At 40.1% G+C, this 19,659-nt stretch overlaps 1 protein-coding gene across 1 annotated transcript in view; it reads left to right on the top strand.

The window, feature by feature from the left end:
- The window catches only part of MYO3B (myosin IIIB), a gene marked incomplete at both ends in the record, with an annotated part of 377,682 nt that overhangs the window by 126,550 nt on the left and 231,473 nt on the right, over window positions 1-19,659 (top strand). Inside the window, one exon of the mRNA XM_080799209.1 lies at window positions 17,321-17,476. Coding sequence (XP_080655335.1) covers window positions 17,321-17,476 — 156 coding nt within the window. The remainder of the gene's footprint in view (window positions 1-17,320; window positions 17,477-19,659) is intronic.

The following is a 19,659-nucleotide window of genomic DNA, read 5'->3' as shown; positions in this document are numbered from 1 at the left end:
CAAGGAGGGGCAGTGTTCAGTTCATGGTTAAGGCATGCATAGATTCTTGTGCTCAAGAAGAGGACAGAACTACTGGAAAGTTTATAGTTAAGTAGATATTTTAAACATGCAGAATAATGACTAAAACTATAGGAAAACAATGCCTCGTTTCTAAACCAACAGAAGGAAAAAAGGATTTAAGAGAAAACTCTGTCAATCCAACAGAAGGTAGGAAATGAAAGGGAAAAAAAAGAATTAGAGGGGAAAAGTGGTAAAAAGAGATTTGTACTGGTATCACAGTGCTTTTGAATTATCAGTTTTCCCCAAGATCTCTAGTCCATGAGCATTGATATTTAACAACTTGCTGAATAGGGCTGGGAGGCTGATTCATATCATTTACTAATTTTGTGGTGTAAATAGCCCCACCATAGCCAATTTCAGGCTACCAATGTAACAAAGACAAAGTTCCTGAAAATGTAACAATAATATCTAGGGAACTTGCGTATGTTGGCCCTAGCACACTGCTATTTGGGATAGACAGGACTTCTCTATGGTCTTCATTATGTATATAATTTTTTAAAAGATTTTATTTATATATTAGAGAGAGAGATCACAAGTAGGCAGGGAGGCAGGCAGAGAGAGAAGAGAAAGCAGTCTCCCTGCTGAGCAGAGAGCCAGATGTGGGGACCCGGGACCCTGAGATCATGACCTGAGTGAAGGCAGAGGCTCAACCCACTGAGCCACCCAGGTGCCCCAAATTTTTGACAATAAAATAAAAATTAAGAAAACCATTCACTGCATTTTCCTTCTTTAACTGAAACCATATGGAAATTTATTGGGAAAACAGGAGTTGGTGGCATTGTGTTATTAGAGTATTTATCTTACAGTTGTGGAAGGCTAGTAATTTATGATCCTTGCTTGCCAAGCCAGATCAATACAGAGATAAATGTCCTCAGCACAACAGAATTTATATCTTCCACATGATAATTGACCACTGTGTCATACATTCAGTCATTCATCTCATTATCTGATGTAATGAGCAGAAGTCCCAATATGTATGTGATTTATTAATATACACTACTGTGAAACCCAGGCCTGATCTAACTTGTTACCTATCCTTGGCAACATAGTATACAGTTGTCTTCCTCTGACAGTAGGATACCACAAGGATTATTCACCCCCTTTTCTTTCTTTCTTTCTTTTTTTTTTAACACGAGACATCTGTTTAATTGGAATAGATAGGGGAAATGCCTGAGCTGACATTATTCCCTCTCTTCCTTTTTTTTTTTTTCCCTTCCTTCTAATTGTGGGTTCCTAGTCCTATTCTTTTTTCTTTTTCCTTTCCTTAGTTCCCCTTTCCTTTCCTCTTTATGCCTTCCTTTTTCCTTTCCCCTTTTCTTTTCTCTTTCCTTTCCCCTTTCCTTTCCTTTTTCTTCTCCTTTCCTCTCTTTCGTTCTCTTCTTTGTGTCTTTTTTCCCCAGAGCACAAGTGGCTTGTCACAGAGTGGGGTTGTTGGTAAATGGTACTGAAAGGATCTTTCATGTTACTGATTTATGACATGAGTATATTTGGCAACACAAGTCATTCCACATCACCTATCTATGCATGTCACTGAGTTACAGTGGCTTGAAGCTCAGGACACATGATAGCAGGGAAGTAGCATATTCCCAGGAGAGAGAGTGAACAGGGAAAATGGAAAAGGAAAACAGAAAACTAACCTCTTAGAAACCTATGCATGGAGTCACTAATAGTGGGAGTAGTAGACATCCCAACCCCCACCCCTTTCTTTCTCAACCCCTGGGAACATTTGTTGCCTGCAACGTCTGTGCTTTGCTTTGCAAGGGTTAATCAGGGGACCTATTATTCAGCAAATTAAAGGCTTGGCTGCGTGAGAGTTCCTTTCAGAAAGGATTAGGGTCTCTGATGAGGCTTTGATGTAATAGATGGAGCTGTTCTGCTCCTTCATGTTAATGGAAAAGTGTTAAGGACTCCCTAGGCTCTCTTTGGCAGTTGGTGTCTTTACTTATTCCCTTGCCTAAAAAAGAAAAATATTTTATCTTACAAAAATTTAGTGCTTGAACAAGGCACTGGATTGACATCCCTAGGGGGTGATGTGTTCATTTCTTGGCCTAAAAGCACAAAGGCTTACACTAACTGGCTTCCTTGGGTGGCCACTTCCTCAGGAAGAACCTTCTCTCCAAAGTGCAACAGAAACAGTCATTTAGGTCTTAGAGTTCATTGCCCTCAGAAGCATTTTTTTTTTTTTGCTCAGAAGTTGGGCAGAGGGATGGCAGGTGACAGGCATGGTGATGGTTTGTGTTCTCAGGCATGTAAACCGAGGCTTCCAATAGCTATGCAAAATCCTGATTTGCATGACATTTATAGCTACTTATTATCTGACAGTATTTTCTCCAGGCTTTTCAATAGTGGTTAGGTTATTAATGAAAATCTGGCCTAGTTTATTTTCCACAATTTGATTTCATACCATCAGTAATATTCATACAATTGGCAATCAGCCAGTGTTTAGTCTATCTAAGTCTTTACCCAAAAAAGCACATATTAAGGGAGGGGTGCTAAATGTGAGCAGACACGATGTCAACCAGACTGTTCAAACTCTTGGCCATTATTGTTCCTCTCAATCTAATCTTCCTCCTGTCTCCAACTCCACCATATATTGTGGCCTGAAATCTTAGTTGGAAGCATTATTGTTGTCATTTAAAAAGTAAACTTGATGGTCCTATTGTTTCCATGCCCACTTGTGCAAAGCTTCAGTCCTCTTCTTGCCTTCTCCCAAACCCCACCTGTGGGATTAAATTGCTTCCTCCTTTGGGTTGCTTTTCATTCATGGGCTAAAATTTTCAGCAATTTTCTTTCCATTCTTGGCAATGAATAGTTCAGTTGACCTTTGAACGGGGGAGGGGGTGGAGGCACCAATTCCCCACACAGTTGAAAATCTGCAAATAACTTTTGATACCCAGAAACACTACTAATAGCCTACTGTTGACTGGAAGCCTTACTATTAACATAAACAGTCTATTAACACATATATTGTGTTATATGTATTATATACTGTATACTAACAATACTAACAATAAAGTAAGAGAAAAATGTAATTAAAATATAAGGAAGAGGAAATACATATACAATCTTATGCTGTATTTATTGAAAAAAATCCACATATAACTGGACCTATGGAGTTCAAACCCATGTTGTTCAGTGGCCAACTGCCTTTCCTTGATGGATGCCAGCATCTGGGCACTGCATTTAGCATTTTAAGAATCAAGAGCCCTGACTAAAAATTTACCAAGTTGCTGGTAGATTTAGCTCTGGATTAAGATCAGAGGGTTCTAAAGAGGCAAAGAAGCTGTACTCAGAAAACTATAAAGTACTCATGAAAGAAATTGAGGAAGACACAAAGAAATGGAAAAATGTTTCATGCTCATGGATTGGAAGAACAACTATTGTGAAAATGTCTATGCTACCTAAAGCAATCTACACATTTAATGCAATCCCTATCAAAATCCCATCCATTTTTTTCAAAGAAATGGAACAAATAATCCTAAAATTTATATGGAACCAGAAAAGACTTCAAATAGCCAGAGGAATGTTGAAAAAGAAAGCCAAAGTTGGTGGCATCACAATTCCAGACTTCAAGCTCTATTACAAAGCTGTCATCATCAAGACAGTATGGTACTGGCACAAAAACAGACACATAGATCAATGGAACAGAATAGAGAGCCCAGAAATAGACCCTCAACTCTGTGGTCAACTAATCTTTGACAAAGCAGGAAAGAGTGTCCAATGGAAAAAAGAGTCTCTTCAACAAATGGTGTTGGGAAAATTGGACAGCAACATGCAGAAAAATGAAACTGGACCATTTCCTTATACCACACACAAAAATAGACTCAAAATGGATGAAGGACCTAAATGTGGGAAAGGAATCCATCAAAATCCTTGAGGAGAACACAGGCAGCAACCTCTTTTTTTTTTTTTCTTCTGAAAACAAGTTTTATTTAAATAAGGGTTTAAATACATTACATAACATTAAAACTGAAGGAAGAAATAAACCAAAAAACCAGTCTGTTACTTCACATGGCATTGGGCAGCTGTCGCTAGTAAGTTGCAAGCTCTACAGCTAGCTATGTGACTGACACATCAGTTTGAAATTTGTTCCCTTGTCAAAAGTTTAACTCAGATAGAAGGTTGGCCTCACATTCTGGTGTTTGGACATCGATTAGCTAGGATATGTCTGGTCAAAAAGACCTGGTGGCAAGTTAGATGTCCTAGGACGCCTCAATAGAGGGAAGGTGGCTTCCCTAAGCTCTGCCCACCTGGTCAGGTTGGAGACACCAGGGATCGAGCTTTGACTATCAGTGACTCCCTGTAGCAGCACAGCTGCGGTTGCTGTCTTACCCCATCCTGTCCTCTCAGCTTCACCGTGAACTGTTCAGGTGGTGACATTCTCTTAGGGCAGGGAACAGGCAGCAACTTCTTTGACCTTAGCCACAGCAACTTCTTCCTAGAAACATCGCCAAAGGCGAGGGAAGCAAGGGCAAAAATGAACTATTGGGACTTCATCAAGATCAAAAGCTTTTTGCACAGCAAAGGAAACAGTAAACAAAACCAGAAGACAACTGAAGGAATGGAAGAAGATATTTGCAAACGACATATCAGATAAAGGGCTAGTATCCAAAGTCTATAAAGAACTTATCAAACTCAACACCCAAAGAACAAATAATCCAATGAAGAAATGGGCAGAGAACATGAACAGACATTTCTGCAAAGAAAACATCCAGATGGCCAACAGACACATGAAAAAATGCTCCACATCACTCGGCATCAGGTAAATACAAATCAAAACCACAGTGAGATACCACCTCACATCAGTCAGAATGGCTAAAATTAACAAGTCAGGAAATGACAGATGCTGGCGAGGATGCGGAGAAAGGGAACCCTCTTACACTGTTGCTGGGAATGCAAGCTGGTGCAACCACTCTGGAAAACAGCATGGAGGTTTCACAAAAAGTTGAAAATAGAGCTACCCTACGACCCAGCAGTCGCACTACTGGGTATTTACCCTAAAGATACAAATGTAGTGATCTGAAGGGGCACATGCACCTGAATGTTTATAGCAGCAGTGTCCACAATAGCCAAACTATGGAAAGAACGTAGCTGTCCATCAACAGATGAATGGATAAAGAAGATGTGGTATATATATATACAGTGGAATACTATGCAGCCATCAAAGGAGTGAAATCTTGCCTGTTGCAATGCCATGGCTAGAACTAGAGGGTATTATGCTGAGCGAAATAAGTCATTCAGAGAAAGACAATTATCATATGATCTCCCTGATACGAAGAATTTGAGAGGCAATGTGGAGGGTTTGTGGGGGAGGGAAGGAAAAAATGAAACAAGATGGGATCAGGAGGGAGACAAACCATAAGAGACTCTTAATCTCACAAAACAAACTGAGGGTTACTGGGGGGAGGAGGGTAGGGAGAGGGTGGTTGGGCTATGGACATTGGGGAGGGTATGTGCTATGGTGAGTGCTGTGAAGTGTGTAAACCTGGCGATTCACAGACCTGTACCCCTGGGGCTAATAATATATTACATGTCAATAGAAAATAAAAAATTAAAAAAAAAAAGATCAGAGGGTTCTGTGCCTCTTTTCATTGGCCACCCAGGGAAAATTTTTTTTAATAGTTCCTTGATAGAAGACATAAGTTGGGATTGAAGAGTGTTATACAACAGAGCTATTTGAAACTCATTGGCTGTGCTTACTGGAGGGAAATAGTATTCATTACGTTATATAGAGTCATTTCTATGAAAACCCAGGGAAACTATATCTCTAGTCTCCCTGCCAGTCATCATTATCATATCTTCATGGTTCTACAAACAGTAGTCTGTTTTTATATCATGGATTTTAAGAAATACAGAACAGGGGCTCCTGGGTTGCTCAGTTGGTTGGGCATCCGACTCTCAATTTTGGCTTGATTTCAGCTTGGGTCTTGATCTCAGGGTGGTGAGATGGAGCCTGACATTGGGTTCCAGGCTCAGTGCAGAGCTTTTGTCCCTTTCCCTCCTCCTCTGTCCCTCTCCCTGCTCCTGCCTGCACTCTTTCTTTCTCAAATAAATACATAAAATCTTAAAAAAAAAAAGAAATATAGAATAGATTGCTTTTTCCCATTCATGTTTGGCTGCTAGAGAGCCCAGAGCCAAATTTGTGGCCACCTTTATCAAAGTAATTCACTTGGTATTCTAATTTCTATTTTTGTTCCCTAATTTCTCCTTTATTTCATTTTTCTTGTCTGCTTATGATTATTTTTTATCTTGTCTTATTGCATATACCTTAAGCATGTGTTGTTGTCGGATGACTTAAATTATTTCTAGAACAAGATGAAGTTTTAAAAATCAATTGTATACACTGACATAAATGTAAATTTATATCAGTGTATGTAAATATATGTAGAATGTATGTGTACATAGAATGTAAAGTGAAGCAGCCACTTTAGAAAGCAGTCTTGCAGTTCCTCAAGAGGTTAAACATAAAATTACTGTGTGATCCAGTAATTCTACTCCTGGGTATATATACCCAGGAGAAATGAAAACATATGTCCACAGAAGAACATGTATGCAAATGTTCATAGCAGCATTATACATAATAGCTTAAAAGTAGAATGAACCAAATGCCTATCAGCTGATGAATGGATAAACAAATATGGTATATCCATATAATGGAGCATTATTTAGCCAAAAAAAAAAAAAAAAGATGCAGTATTGGTACATACTGCAACATGGATGAAATTTGAAAGCATTATGCTAAGTAAATGAAGCCAGTCATGGAAGACCACGTATATAACAAGAAATATCCAGATCTGGCAAATCCATAGAAACAGAAAGTAGATTGGTAGTTGCCTGGAACTGAGAAGGTTGAGGAGAAATGGGGAGTGACTGCTAATGGATACAGGGTTTCTTTTGGGAGTCATCAAAATAGTCAGAAAATTGATTATGGTAATAGTTACAGAACTGTATAAATATACTAAGCCTTTGCTTTAAAAGGGTAAACTGTATGATATATGAATTATATCACATTAAAGCTATTGTAAAAGTCATCTGCAGTAATTAATCGACTATGAGTTTTATGGAATAGTTTTTGCTGTTTTTTTTATACTTTTAATTTTCACTTAGTGCCAGACAGACACATAAAAGTTAAGCCCACTTATTTTCAGCAGAATCTGTAGACTTGCTTGAGATTGCAAATCTCTAAGAATAAGGATGTTCATCTTCAAACAATGCGATTCCTCTCCATATTACCTAGTTCAGTTTATTTGATCCACTGGGCAAAGTCTGTGTTCAGCAGCAGATTCCAAGCCTGTGGGCACAAATGCTGTTGTTTTATTTCCATTCCTTTTTGTCTCTGCCTTGTCTATGTGTACTCTATCTCCTCTCCTTTGTCATCTTACTCTACGTGGCAGTGAAAATAAATGAGCAAGAGTGGTAAGAGAAGTAAGAGGATGAATAAGAGATGTGGCATCACTTCAGGCGCAGAAAGAGAATGTTTCAAGAAGGTGGGGCAGGTCAACAGTGGCCATGAATGACAGCTTGGATGCGACTGAGTAGAATGAAAAGTAAAAAGAGACCGTTGAATCTGTAACATAAAGACCTGGGTTCCTCTGAGAGAGATTACATTTGGGCAATGAAGATAAAAAGTAGAATATTATGTTGACCAAGGTTTAGCTGCAGTTACATCCTGTAAATTTAAATTTAAGTTGGTCGAAGTTTCTACCAGTGGCCCCTTCTCTTTTCTTTATACACTCCTGACTTGTCTTCAAGTTTCACAGCTACAATCAACACCTTTCCCTTCCTATTTCCTCAGTTCAGACTGTATGCTTCCTAAAGGGCCACCCTCTTTTCCTCCCTCTGATTTACTCTATAATGTGTTGCCTGTTCATTATCTAAAGCAAAGGTCTAATTGTGTTATCTCCCATCTCAAAAAAAACCAGTTCAGTGCTAAGAAAGAAAACTCAAGTTTACCAGCATGGCCTTCTAGGGTCTGGAAAATATGTTCCTGGCCAGATTTTCACCCCCATTTCTATTACAATTGCATTATTCTGTTCTGCTTTGTCTCCATATGAGCCATGCATTTTACCAATGGGCTTCTATTCCTACTGTACCTTCCACTGGGAGTGCCCCTTTCCTACTCTTCTGTCAGTATCCCTTTCACTTTTAAGAACCAAGATTCATTTCTCACATGAAACACCTGTTCTTCTGCCTAGAGTTGTTTACTTTGAGCTACTCTAGTGCTTATCCATCTCAGCCTTTATTATTATTTATGTTCATATCTATTTTACTACTTGTTTACAAATTCCATAAAAACTAGCATCTCACTCTAGGCATCTTTTCCCCACAAGCACTTGGTAGATCGCCATTTACAGTAAATACATAGTAAGTGTGAATGAATCAGTGAGTTCAGTTCCACCTGGTTCACTAAATATTTCATGTATGTAAGTTTGATATTACCCTGGAAGATATGTTTCTTATGGAAGCATATAATATCTTTTGTTTGTTTTGCACTCTCCTAGCTTCCACCCCAGTCCTAGGTAGTCCTGAACTTGTAATAGTCACGCACTATAGTATAGAACTGGTTGTTTATTTCTCATAGGGGATGGTTGGGTACTGTCCATTGCTTCCCCTAGTAGGGAAAAAAATGCATACAAATGGGAATTAGGGATTTAATTCTGGGCAGGGTAGCAAATGGGATCAAGGGAAGGATTAGAATTCATATATCTCCTAGCATTTAAGCCTGGACCAAGAAAAAGACCATAACTGTTTATCAAAGTGGTAACTGATTTTTAAATCAGAATGTCTGGAAGTAGCCAGACATTCAAAAACAGGAGTGCCTAAGGGATTGAACTTGAAAATGCCAGAGTTCTTTGCTTTTGCTGAATTGTCAGACCCTCAAAGTCCTCTCTTCCCCCGGAACTTTCTAAGTTCTGATTAGGACATCTATCAGACAGGAGTTTTGTCTGCAGTGGTGGGAATTGCATTGAGAAAAAGTAGCTAATTTATGGACACAGTATTATTCAAGTCTAACTCAAGGAGCCATTGCATGTAGACATTTATTTTTATAGCACTCATGCTGCTTGGAATTGGGCATGCCATGGCTATCTTCCCCCAATGGATGACTTACTGTATCCCCAGCACCCTAATGGCTGGCCTGTATGGCTGGCACTTACTGAATGCTCACTGTGCCAGGCACTGTACATGGATTATCTCACTTACTCCCCATGATGACATTATTACTGCTTTACAGATGAAGACACTGAGGCTCAGAGAATTTGATTAACTTGCCTATTAACACATATCCATAAGAAGTAGAGTTAAGTTTGGGGGCACCTGGGTGGCTCAGTGGGTGAAAGCTTCTGCCTTCGGCTCAGGTCATGATCCCAGGGTCCTGGGATCGAGCCCCGCATCGGGCTCTCTGCTCAGCAGGGAGCCTGCTTCCTCCTCTCTCTCTGCCTGCCTCTCTGCCTACTTGTAATCTCTGTCTGTCAGATAAATAAATAAATAATTAAAAAAAAAAGTAGAGTTAAGTTTGACCTCAATGTCTGGCTTTTAACCTTTATATGTTACCACCCCGACACTAGGCACCAAATATTTTTTCTAAATGAGTGAGTACATTCGCCATGCTTGAGAGAATCATGTGTTTGGAGATTAAGGACATCATTATTTAAATAAATCAACATACTATTTTAAATATTTAAGACTGGTAATATTTAATATGTAACTATATCATATGCTACATGAATGTATATTATGATAATAATTAACATAAAGATTACTGTCTTTTTAAATGGACTTGCCAACACCTAGATTATTTTGCCCTGACTCACTCACATGTTCCATAACCACTTCCTTCTGAATTCAGCCCTCACTTCCCTCTTGGATTACTCCTCATCTTCCTGGAGTGCTTCAGGCAAATATTTCTTTAATTTTCACCTGAAGTGGAGACCTTTCAAAGAAACGAAGGCCAGTGCCTGGTTTACTGGCTCAGTCTTGGGCTGACCTGCAGCCAACCTCAGCCCCTTATAGAGGCCCCAAAGGCAGTAGTGTGGCTGCTAGAGGGGAGACTCAGTAGCACTTGCAGGAGCAGCGAAGACCCAAACCTTTGAGACTGGCAGCTCTGCAACCTGAGAGTGGGAGCCATCCCAGAATTCCCATCACCTGGAGATGACAGGTGATTCCCAACGCTTTGAAGCAGAGGGTGGGATTTGAACAGATTAAGAGTCCAATAAGCAAGTCGCTGAGCTGTGCAATGATGTAGCAGTTCAATTTTTTGGAGGCAACCTGACTATATGGCTAGAATTGCCTGGAAAAATATTTAATTGCAATGTGCTTTTCACAACCAAAGAAGAATGAAACAAAACCAGAATAAGAAGGTGGTGACTTGGGGCCACTGGTTACAGTTCTTAAGACTGCCTTGGTTGTAGGACACAAGTATCAGGACCTTTCCTGGCTGTGGCATGTCCAGGGGAGGTCATACTCATCTTGGTTTTCTGCAGCTGCCATATGATACTTTGGAAGCACAGATTAAACAGTAGGAATGTCAGTAATGACTATCATAAAACCACCACGTTCCCCTGTCACTTATTCCATTGGCTTCTTGTGGACAGACTTAGTATGCCCTGAACTCCATCTAGACTTGATCTTTGCCTTTGGCCTGGTTCCACTTGGCCTTTCTCCTCACTTCACCTCTTTGCTTGGCACTTTTACTCCTTTTTCCTCCTCTGCCACTAATTCTGCCCATTGTCCATAGTATATATTGTCTCCCTCCATCCCTTCCAGCTGTGACTCCCAGCTAGTGCCCCAGACAAGCAGTACTTGAGGATTCTGTCTTTTGGCTTCCACCCATCCTGTGCTTTTTCTCTGGTTGCCTTCTTCACCTTTGAGCTTTCTCTGGATGAGAAAAGTTGTTTCTTCTCTGTCTCCAGCCTCCGGTTCCAGGAAATGCTGTGTTAGACATATTGTGCTGCTCGCTTTGCTGGAAGCTTGGGCTGACTTGTTGACTTTCTAAGCCTGCATCTGGGTTCTCCTTGCCCTGGCATCTCTAGCAAGGTGGCAGCTGCCCTGTTGTCCTGTAGCCTGTTGTCTCTCTCTGACTTTGCCACACAAAATCTGCACCTGTTAGCCCATCTCAAAAGCAGACTTAGCTTCCTGTTCTAAAGCCCTCTGTCCTACCTTCTCAGGGCTTTTTCCTTTCAGCGAATACTGTTTCTTTCTGATTAATAACCACAGACCTCCCTCACTGACTAAAGTGAAGGCAATTCTGGTTCCCACTTATCTGTTTCAGGTTAGGAGCCCACTTTCTCACCCCAGGTGTGAAGTTAACATGCTATTCCAGTCTCGCCAGCACGACTTTAAAACACAACACGTGTAGTATTTGTCAACTTCATGAAAATTGAAATGCAATTAAATATTCCACCAAATGGAGAGGTGATGTTTCACTAAAATAACATATGCATCGTCGTCAAGTTTCTTAGCCTGCCTTCTTTGGAGGCATTAGTCATCTTGGGAGAATGCCTGTGTTTGTCATAGTCCTGTCTTCCAGAATGGAAATTTCCTTCCAAGACAGAGCACCACAGGCTCCAATATTTAACCTATAATTAGTATATCCCCTAGAGGATTTTCTCCTTTTGATGCAGAGGCCTCTTTGTCACTCAGGCTTCTGTCTGAGGATGATAGGAACCGCAGGGCAGCAAGATGTATCATGGGGCAGGCAAACGTTTGCTCAGATCAAAAATGTTTAGATATTCTGTACCAATGCAAACATTTCACAATCGAAAACTGCAAGAAAACAGCAGAAAGCATAACAGAATATTAAAAAAGAAATGCGAAGAGACATAAATCCTAAGTTCTGATCTAGTTTTGCATGGAATAAGATTGCTTTACGCTTCTGCTTTTCTCAACCAGTTCACCAGTAATTTTAGTTTTTGACTTTTCAGCTGCTCTTTATCAAGTGTGTTTTACTCATTTAAACATCTGCCTGGGACTCTTGATAGTTTCCTCTTGCAGGCATCTGATTTTTTGGTTATGAAATGGCAGTTTGCAGCAACAAGGCAGCTGTGTCTTGACAGTGTTATCGTTCGGGAATGGAAAGAACACTGGCTGCGCGGGCTCTGGAGTACAATGCATGAGCCCGACCTTGTTTCTTGCTAGGAAACGTCTCCTTTTGGCCTGTCTCCGGCAGGGGCTGGGCTGGGAGATCCCAGCAAATGGCTGCAGCAACCTGTGTTTAATGTGGTGACACTAATGAATTCTGAGAATTAATCTTCAGCCAAGAAAGTATGATGGAAGGTACTAGAATTTCAAATTAGGTAATGGATTCGTTTCCTTCAAGACTGGAATTTGCTTTCTTTTCCCTCTGGTGGACTTTTCTTTCCTATTCAGACCACCCACTATGGTCTTATAAGTCCAGGAAATATATCTTATGGTAGTTAAATTTTTTTTTAAAGATTTTATTTATTTATTTGACAGAGAGAGATCACAAGTAGGCAGAGAGGCGGGGGTGGGGATGGGGTGGGGTTGGGGGTGGGGGAAGCAGGCTCCCTGCTGAGCAGAGAGAGCCCGATGTGGAGCTTGATCCCAGGACCCTGAGATCATGACCTGAGCTGAAGGCAGAGGCTTTAACCCACCGAGCCACCTAGGCGCCCTGGTAGTTTAAAATTTTTAATTTATTTGTTTTGTTCTGTCTTTTAGCACAGAGATAACTACACCTAAATCCAGATTTTTATTGGATTAAAAACCATGATTAGTTTGATTAAAATGATTAAAAACCATCTAGGAGTGAAAGAATTATTTAAGACTTTGGGAAAAAGTAGTATCCCTGAATCTACTCCTTGTTTAGTTTTTCCCCAGGGTTAAGGACTCTGGAAAGAACTGAACTTGGGAAATGTATTTCCTCCGCTTGAGATACTGACTTCTACAGAAACAGCAGCCTATAGGTGTCTCAAATGTGCTGTTGACAATCAGGGACTTTGTGTGTGTCCCCTCTGTCAACTGAGATGAGGACTGTGCCACCCATTGTGAGGGTCTAGTACTGATTTCTCACAACAGTCTTTTGAAGGATGTCATTTGGAGGGCTCTGCATTGATGCAAAGAGGGGTTGGTGGACAAGTCAGTTTGGAAAGATCAAGCTATTTTCTTTCCCCAGAAGTTCTAAGAACATTTACTATGCACATGTACATTATACAACTCCAGACTTAACTTGTTTAGACAATCATCAATGTTTCTCAGACCTTTTTGACCAGAACACTAGTTTCATTTTTCAGTGGAATGTGTTACGTATCTAGTGTTTCATCCAATTCACTGCACACTGGCTGGACCCTCTTTCCCATTCAGAGGTCAACATTCTGTGCATTTGTTTATAAAAACTGCTCAGTCGCTGGCTGGGAGAAAATATTCTGCATCTGGAATTTGCAGTTCCTGGTTTAAAAAGCAATCCTGAAATGAATAAGCATATTATAACTCCTTAGTTTTCAATGTTTGTTCTCCAAGTCAAGTTGGAGGATTCTACCATGTTTTCATGAAGAACATGGAGGCTGTCAGGTGTTCTTATGGATCCCAGTAGTTGGTTCTATCTTAATCCACTAAACCCTGCCTGGAAGGGGAATAAGACAAAAATGACAAGCTGAAAAATGTAAACAGTATGGGTTTAGAGTCTTAAGCAATAAAGAATATACTCTAGTTAAATTTGGAAAAGGGACTAAAGCAAAGAATTATTGTTAGGCTTTTAAAGGAGTCAGCTTAGGGGGCACAGGGGGATGTTCTGGTGGCCTTCTGAGTTCCTGGCTACACAGCTTGCCCAGTCTGGCTTCTTACCTTGTCCATCCAGTTTACCAACTTTGAAATGTCTTCTACCTCTTCAACAACTGAGTTCCGTTTAGTCCCAAAAACATCCTCTCAAGCTGGCTTCACTTCTCACCTCCTGGACTAAGGCCTCCCTTACTGATGCTCCCCGCCCCACCTACTGTTCTGTGCTGGTGCATCTGTGCCATTTTAAACAGTATCGTGCACAGGAGGAAAGGTTCTCCCATGGGAATCAGAGAAGAGGCCTCATCTCTGTCAGGACTTGATCTGAACTTCCTCACCTTGTGAAAAAGGGGGTTAGAATAGAAAATTTCAGTCCCTTAGCTCGAAACCCTATACTTTTGTGTGATTATTTCTTATTCTGATTATAGAAGCAAACACTGGCTTTTGCTGTTTCCTGTGTTCCTCTTTTGCGTCCATCTTTCCAATTAGATTGTAGATCCTTGAGGAAGATGGTCTTGATTCTTTATGAATTAATTAATTTTGGCTAATTATGGCTGTGTAATAAATGTTTGCTGAACAAATGAAATGATATATGATTCCAATGACCTAGTAATGTGTGACTTTCAGCCATATCTGTTCCTAAGGTAGTACTGTCCTCTATCAGTAAAACAGTAGTTCCATTTCAATCTGGTTGTTTGCTCCCCATGAGAGAAAAGTATGCAGAAGTGTTTTAGAATAAGGCTATACCCTCAAGGTCTTTATGCCCTTCTCCTAAAAATCCTCCAGTGCAGCTGGATATGTCACAACTCTGTTTAGCATTCTTCCCATATACACTCATTTTCAGTTTTGCTGATTCAATGATATGACATTCAGCCCACTCAGGTCTTACTGAGAGAACTAACAAATCCTTTTGAACATTACTTCCACAGAGTAGAATATCTACCATCTTCATTTTGGTGATCTTCAAGAGATAGTAGATTCCCTTGTTAGTTTCTTTTCTGTCTGATTATCTCACTTCATGATTTAGTTGCCATTTCATACTCCCTCTGTGATATAGAGTGAGTTCCTCTTCAAAATACCAAATGACCCAGCAACCTTACTGGCAGCCTTTCTCCCCGCAACTGGATGCTGAAATTATGAAGCAAGATACAACACCTTTAATTACATCCCCAGACTCCAGTAGAGAACTATTTTCATAAAACTGCACTCTGGGTTTCTTGGCCTCTGTCAAACCCTATCCAAAGAGCTTTAGTAATTGAAGTACCAGAAGGACCTTATTTCTAGGCCTCATCTGGAATGTCTCCCAAGGCCTCTAACCTGTGGAGGAAAGTAGAGGCAGTTCCATCCCAATTTCTCATTCACATACTCTGAATTTTTATTAACGGACGTGGCTCCCACTCTCAGTATCAGACCTGAGTTTACTCATTTGAAGTGTTGGCTCTAGACAGCAGGCAGTTGAGGGCTGCTCTAGTTCTTCTGCTCAAGGCAAGAAAGATGTAGTGTTACCTGCCCCAGATCACTGGGCAGGCTTGATTCCTGGACTTCCGTCCAATGCATGCCCTCCAGGGCTGTAGGGGGCATGTGAAGTCACCATGTGCATCTGTCTGCAGTAGGAACTCTCAGAGGACACAGACTGTTTTGCATTTTAGGGGTCTTCATCTACCATCCCTCCAGCTAGAAGGACAGGGCCACTATACCTGTACTACTTACCATACAACTAGCAGGAGGTTCCTTATTTTCCATGTGCTTGGGGAAACCGTGTTTATTTTCCTTTGGTAGTCACATACTCATGTGCAGATGAATATACATGGAATCCAGGGAAGACTGCTAATATAAAGATGTGAACATAGTATTTTTTAAAGATTTTATTTACTTATTTGTTAGAGAGAGACACAGAGAGAGGGAGCACAAGCAGGGGGAGTGGGAGAGGGAGAAGCAGACTCCCTGTCAAGCAGGGAGCCAGACACACGGGGCTCGATCCCAAGACTCTGGGATCATGACCCAAGCTGAAGGCGGACACCCAACCGACTGAGCCACCCAGGCATGAACATAGTATTTTTTTTTTTAAGAATGTGCACTTATTTCTTTTATTTTTGGTGGGAAAAGTAATAGATTATACCAAAGTCCCCTGAACCCATAAAAGTCATATGATTGATTTCTTCCCATGGCAAGGCAGAGGTGGTATTTATAGTCATGCAGGCAGCAGAATGGAGATAATCTAGGTTCTTTTGCCTTTTCTAACTGAAAGCTCCAGTTCCAATAGATAGGAAATCCCTTGCATCCATTCTAAAACTGACTGACTAGGAAATTTACCTTCAGGACTAGGAGGTGAGGGATATGAAAGTGGTTTGAAATTTAAACTGCAAAGGTTAAAGCCATTTTGTAAATCCAACAATTAAGGATTGTTTTAAGAACTCTGCTTAAATGTTTAAGAAGATGTTCAAGGTGACACTGATTTTTTTTTTTTTAAACCATTTGTGAGTGCATTTCTTTATTTAAAATACGTTGTGTTTTAGATGTTGCTGGTATATCACTGTTGGGGAAACTGGAAACGTTTGTTTCAGAGTGGGCAGGATGGCATTTTTATCCTAAGCTTCCAAAATGAGCTAAAAGCTGATAGCTTAAAAGGGCAGTTGTTGAAATTTCTTTCTCCTATCAAGGGCAGCTACTCAGAATGGAAATGCAATGGTAATTGGAGGGGTATTCATCGGATTCAATTTCACTAGAAATTTTCTTGTATCAGAATCATCTTGGGTAACATAGGGCATACAGCAAAATATACTAAATCATTGTTTTCTTTGAAAAGGACATTTGAATCTGAAACGGAAAGTGGTTACACCAGTGTGGTTTTAACCAATTAACCGCAGAGGAATTTAAATGCAACCCAATTTTTACCATTTTCAATGGTCTTTTTGTTCCCTGTTTGCATAATTCCATTCCAGTTCATCTGAATTGTATTGTAGTCACTTCCTGTTCTGAGGTTTTTCTGCTTCAAGAAAACATTAGAAATCAAGGTGTTGGAGTTTCTCTGTGATGGTTTCTTTATGATTAGTTTCTTTCCTTGCAAACTCCTGAATGCATTTTCCCTACCATCAAATAGTGGACATTTCATCTATTAGGATTTTATTTGAGTGACAGCATATATTTTTATATGTTTCTAAGATATATAAACTTACCAACTTGACTCCATTGTAAACATTTTTCTGTAGTGAAAGTTCAGACAAAAAATTCAGTCTGATCAGTCTTTTTTTTTTCAGTGTTTTGAGTACTTCACATTCTGTTGATGGCAAAAATTTACTGTTTTCAACATGGACTTAACCCAAACTAAAATAGATTTCTGATGTAATTAATTCGACCAGCAGGGAATTATTTTTTTTTTTTACCCTCTGATACATATGAATAAAGAAAGAGCTGTGTCAGGTTAGTGATCAGGTTTTATAAATGAGCTTTTTTGCCTCGTCTCTCTCATATTGGCAGGGGGACCAGGTATCTAAAATTGTACTTTGGATTGTTTGTTGGTTTTTGCAAACAGGTGTCTTATTAAGGATTTTGAAAGACGGCCTTCTGTCACACATCTCCTCGACCACCCATTTATTAAAGGAGCCCACGGGAAGGTTTTATTTCTGCAAAAACAGCTGGCCAAGGTCCTCCAAGACCAGAAGCATCTAAACCCTGTTGTTAAAACCAGGTATGGTAGATGGCATCTTCCTACTTGTTTTCTCTGGTTATTTGTAAAAATGGCATGTCATGTGTTTTGATTTGCTCAGCATTAGTGCTGGTAATTATCACATCCCTGCATTTTTGAGAGTTTCATTTACATGACATTAAGTACTCCATACTCAGTGGATGAGATCAGAAGAGCTTTAGAAACAAGCTGTCTGTTTGTGCTCTTATGGCTAATATCTCTCAACTGTGGCTGAAATCCCACTCTGCCCTCATGTTCTAGTTAAAAACCAACATGCATCTATATTTATATTTAATAAATGTCGGAATTTTTTCAAACCAATAAAGGTAGCTGTATGAAAACAGCCACGGCTGAGTTCGTGTGAGAAATCTTAGCCGTTGCTGATTAAAAAGCAGAAATCTAAGCTGTAACGTGATTTTGGAAAGATTACAAGTTAAACACGGAGGATTTTTCTCTAATGTGCTCGGAGACCCTATTTAGTTAAAAATTCCTTAGAGGCAATTTAGTATTTTTAAATGACCCACCCCAACACAGGCTGATATCTGTGCTATCCAAAACAACTGTGTTTCTCCCTCCCTGCCCCATTTTTCTAAAGGGTAGATTTAAAGAAATAAATGTTTATTTTCAGGGACAGTTTCTTAAAATGGTATTTTGTGGCAGTCTCTAAGAAATAGATCTTTGGTTTCTGTCCAGAGGGTGGCAGAATTTCTCTTTAAAAAATTTTTTTTAAATGCAAATAAACTTGCTTCCCAGCTCAGCAATTATTCGGTTTTATAAAACTGGACAGGATGCAGATAAGCTCTAATCCATTATTATTAAAGGAACATTTGAAGGACTGGAGATAAAATAAAATACCACTAGCCACAAGGAAATATTCATGTATTCTGCAGAACACTGTTTACAAATCAAAAAAGCATGGGAACTCTTGGAGCTGGAGGCATAGTTTCAAGGTGACTATATCTTGCCGATTTTCCTTACCACCACCAAGTTTCCTTTTTGGATAGCTCAAAACAAATTTTTTCCTACTCTTTCCCCCTTTCTCCTCTCATTTGTGTTTCTATGGCTTGCCCATAGGGTAGAGAAATTCTTGTAACTTGGTACCTTTTTGAAGAACGCTCTCGAACTTGTGTTTAAGCCCCGGGGAACTAAAATCCCTTTTCTTCCCGTTTTTCTTCCTGTACACCAGCCACTGTCCCAAAACCACACACCACTCCCCCAGGACAGACAGCACTAGCACCACAAATGAAGATGAAATCAAATCAAACAGACCAAGCCAAAAAACAGACCCAGCATTTAAATGCTCTAAGTCGAATCAGTCTTCTCCTTTTCTCTATGTTCTGAAATCTGCTGCAGAACAATTTCTAAGACTTAAGTTGCAAAGTTATCCAGTTTTTCACATTTGCCTGATTTTGCCTGTCCAGATGTATATTCTCTTTTTAAAGATGTTCCTTCTTTTAGCATTAAAAATCAGACTCCAGTCTCTCTCACCCAGTTTCTCTCATTTCTCTTTATCTTTAAACTTCTTTGCTATCAGAAGCCTTATTTGGTGGCAAAGCCTTCTTACAGGGGCTTTGTAATCTTCAGTTTCACTCAGGAGTTTGTGTTTCTTTCAAAGTCATTAAACACACACACACACACACACACACACACACACACACAACCACTGGTGCCTGTCTGGCTCAGTAAGTAGAGCATTGCGCAACTCTTGATCTTGGGGTCATGAGTTAGAGACTACTTTGGGTGTAGAGATTACTAAATAAGTAAATAAATAACAAACCCACAACCTCACAAATAAGAATCAAAACTTTAAACAGCCCTCTCCTTAAGAGGTAGGAAAATTAATTCTAAAGGAAACACAGTACCTGTAACTGACAGTTAACCTGCCACTTGTCCCACGTTGTTATGTCCTTGTAGCAACTGGCAAGGAGTTGGCTACATAGGTGTTATTTTTTTTTTTAAAGATTTTATTTATTTATTTGACAGAGAGAGAAATCACAAGTAGGCAGAGAGAGGGGGAAGCAGGCTCCCCACTGGGCAGAGAGCCCGATGCGGGGCTCGATCCCAGGACCCTGGGATCATGACCTGAGCCAAAGGCAGAGGCTTTAACCCACCGAGCCACCCAGGCGCCCCTACATAGGTGTTTTTTAAGCCCACCCAGAAAAGCTCTCCAATATCATTTGATGCTG

The sequence above is a fragment of the Martes martes genome (genome assembly GCF_963455335.1).
Source record: "Martes martes genome assembly, chromosome: 3".
NCBI classification, from domain to species: Eukaryota; Metazoa; Chordata; class Mammalia; order Carnivora; family Mustelidae; genus Martes; species Martes martes.
Note: the sequence above shows the minus strand (reverse complement) of the source record. Positions and strands in the feature narration are given on the sequence as shown.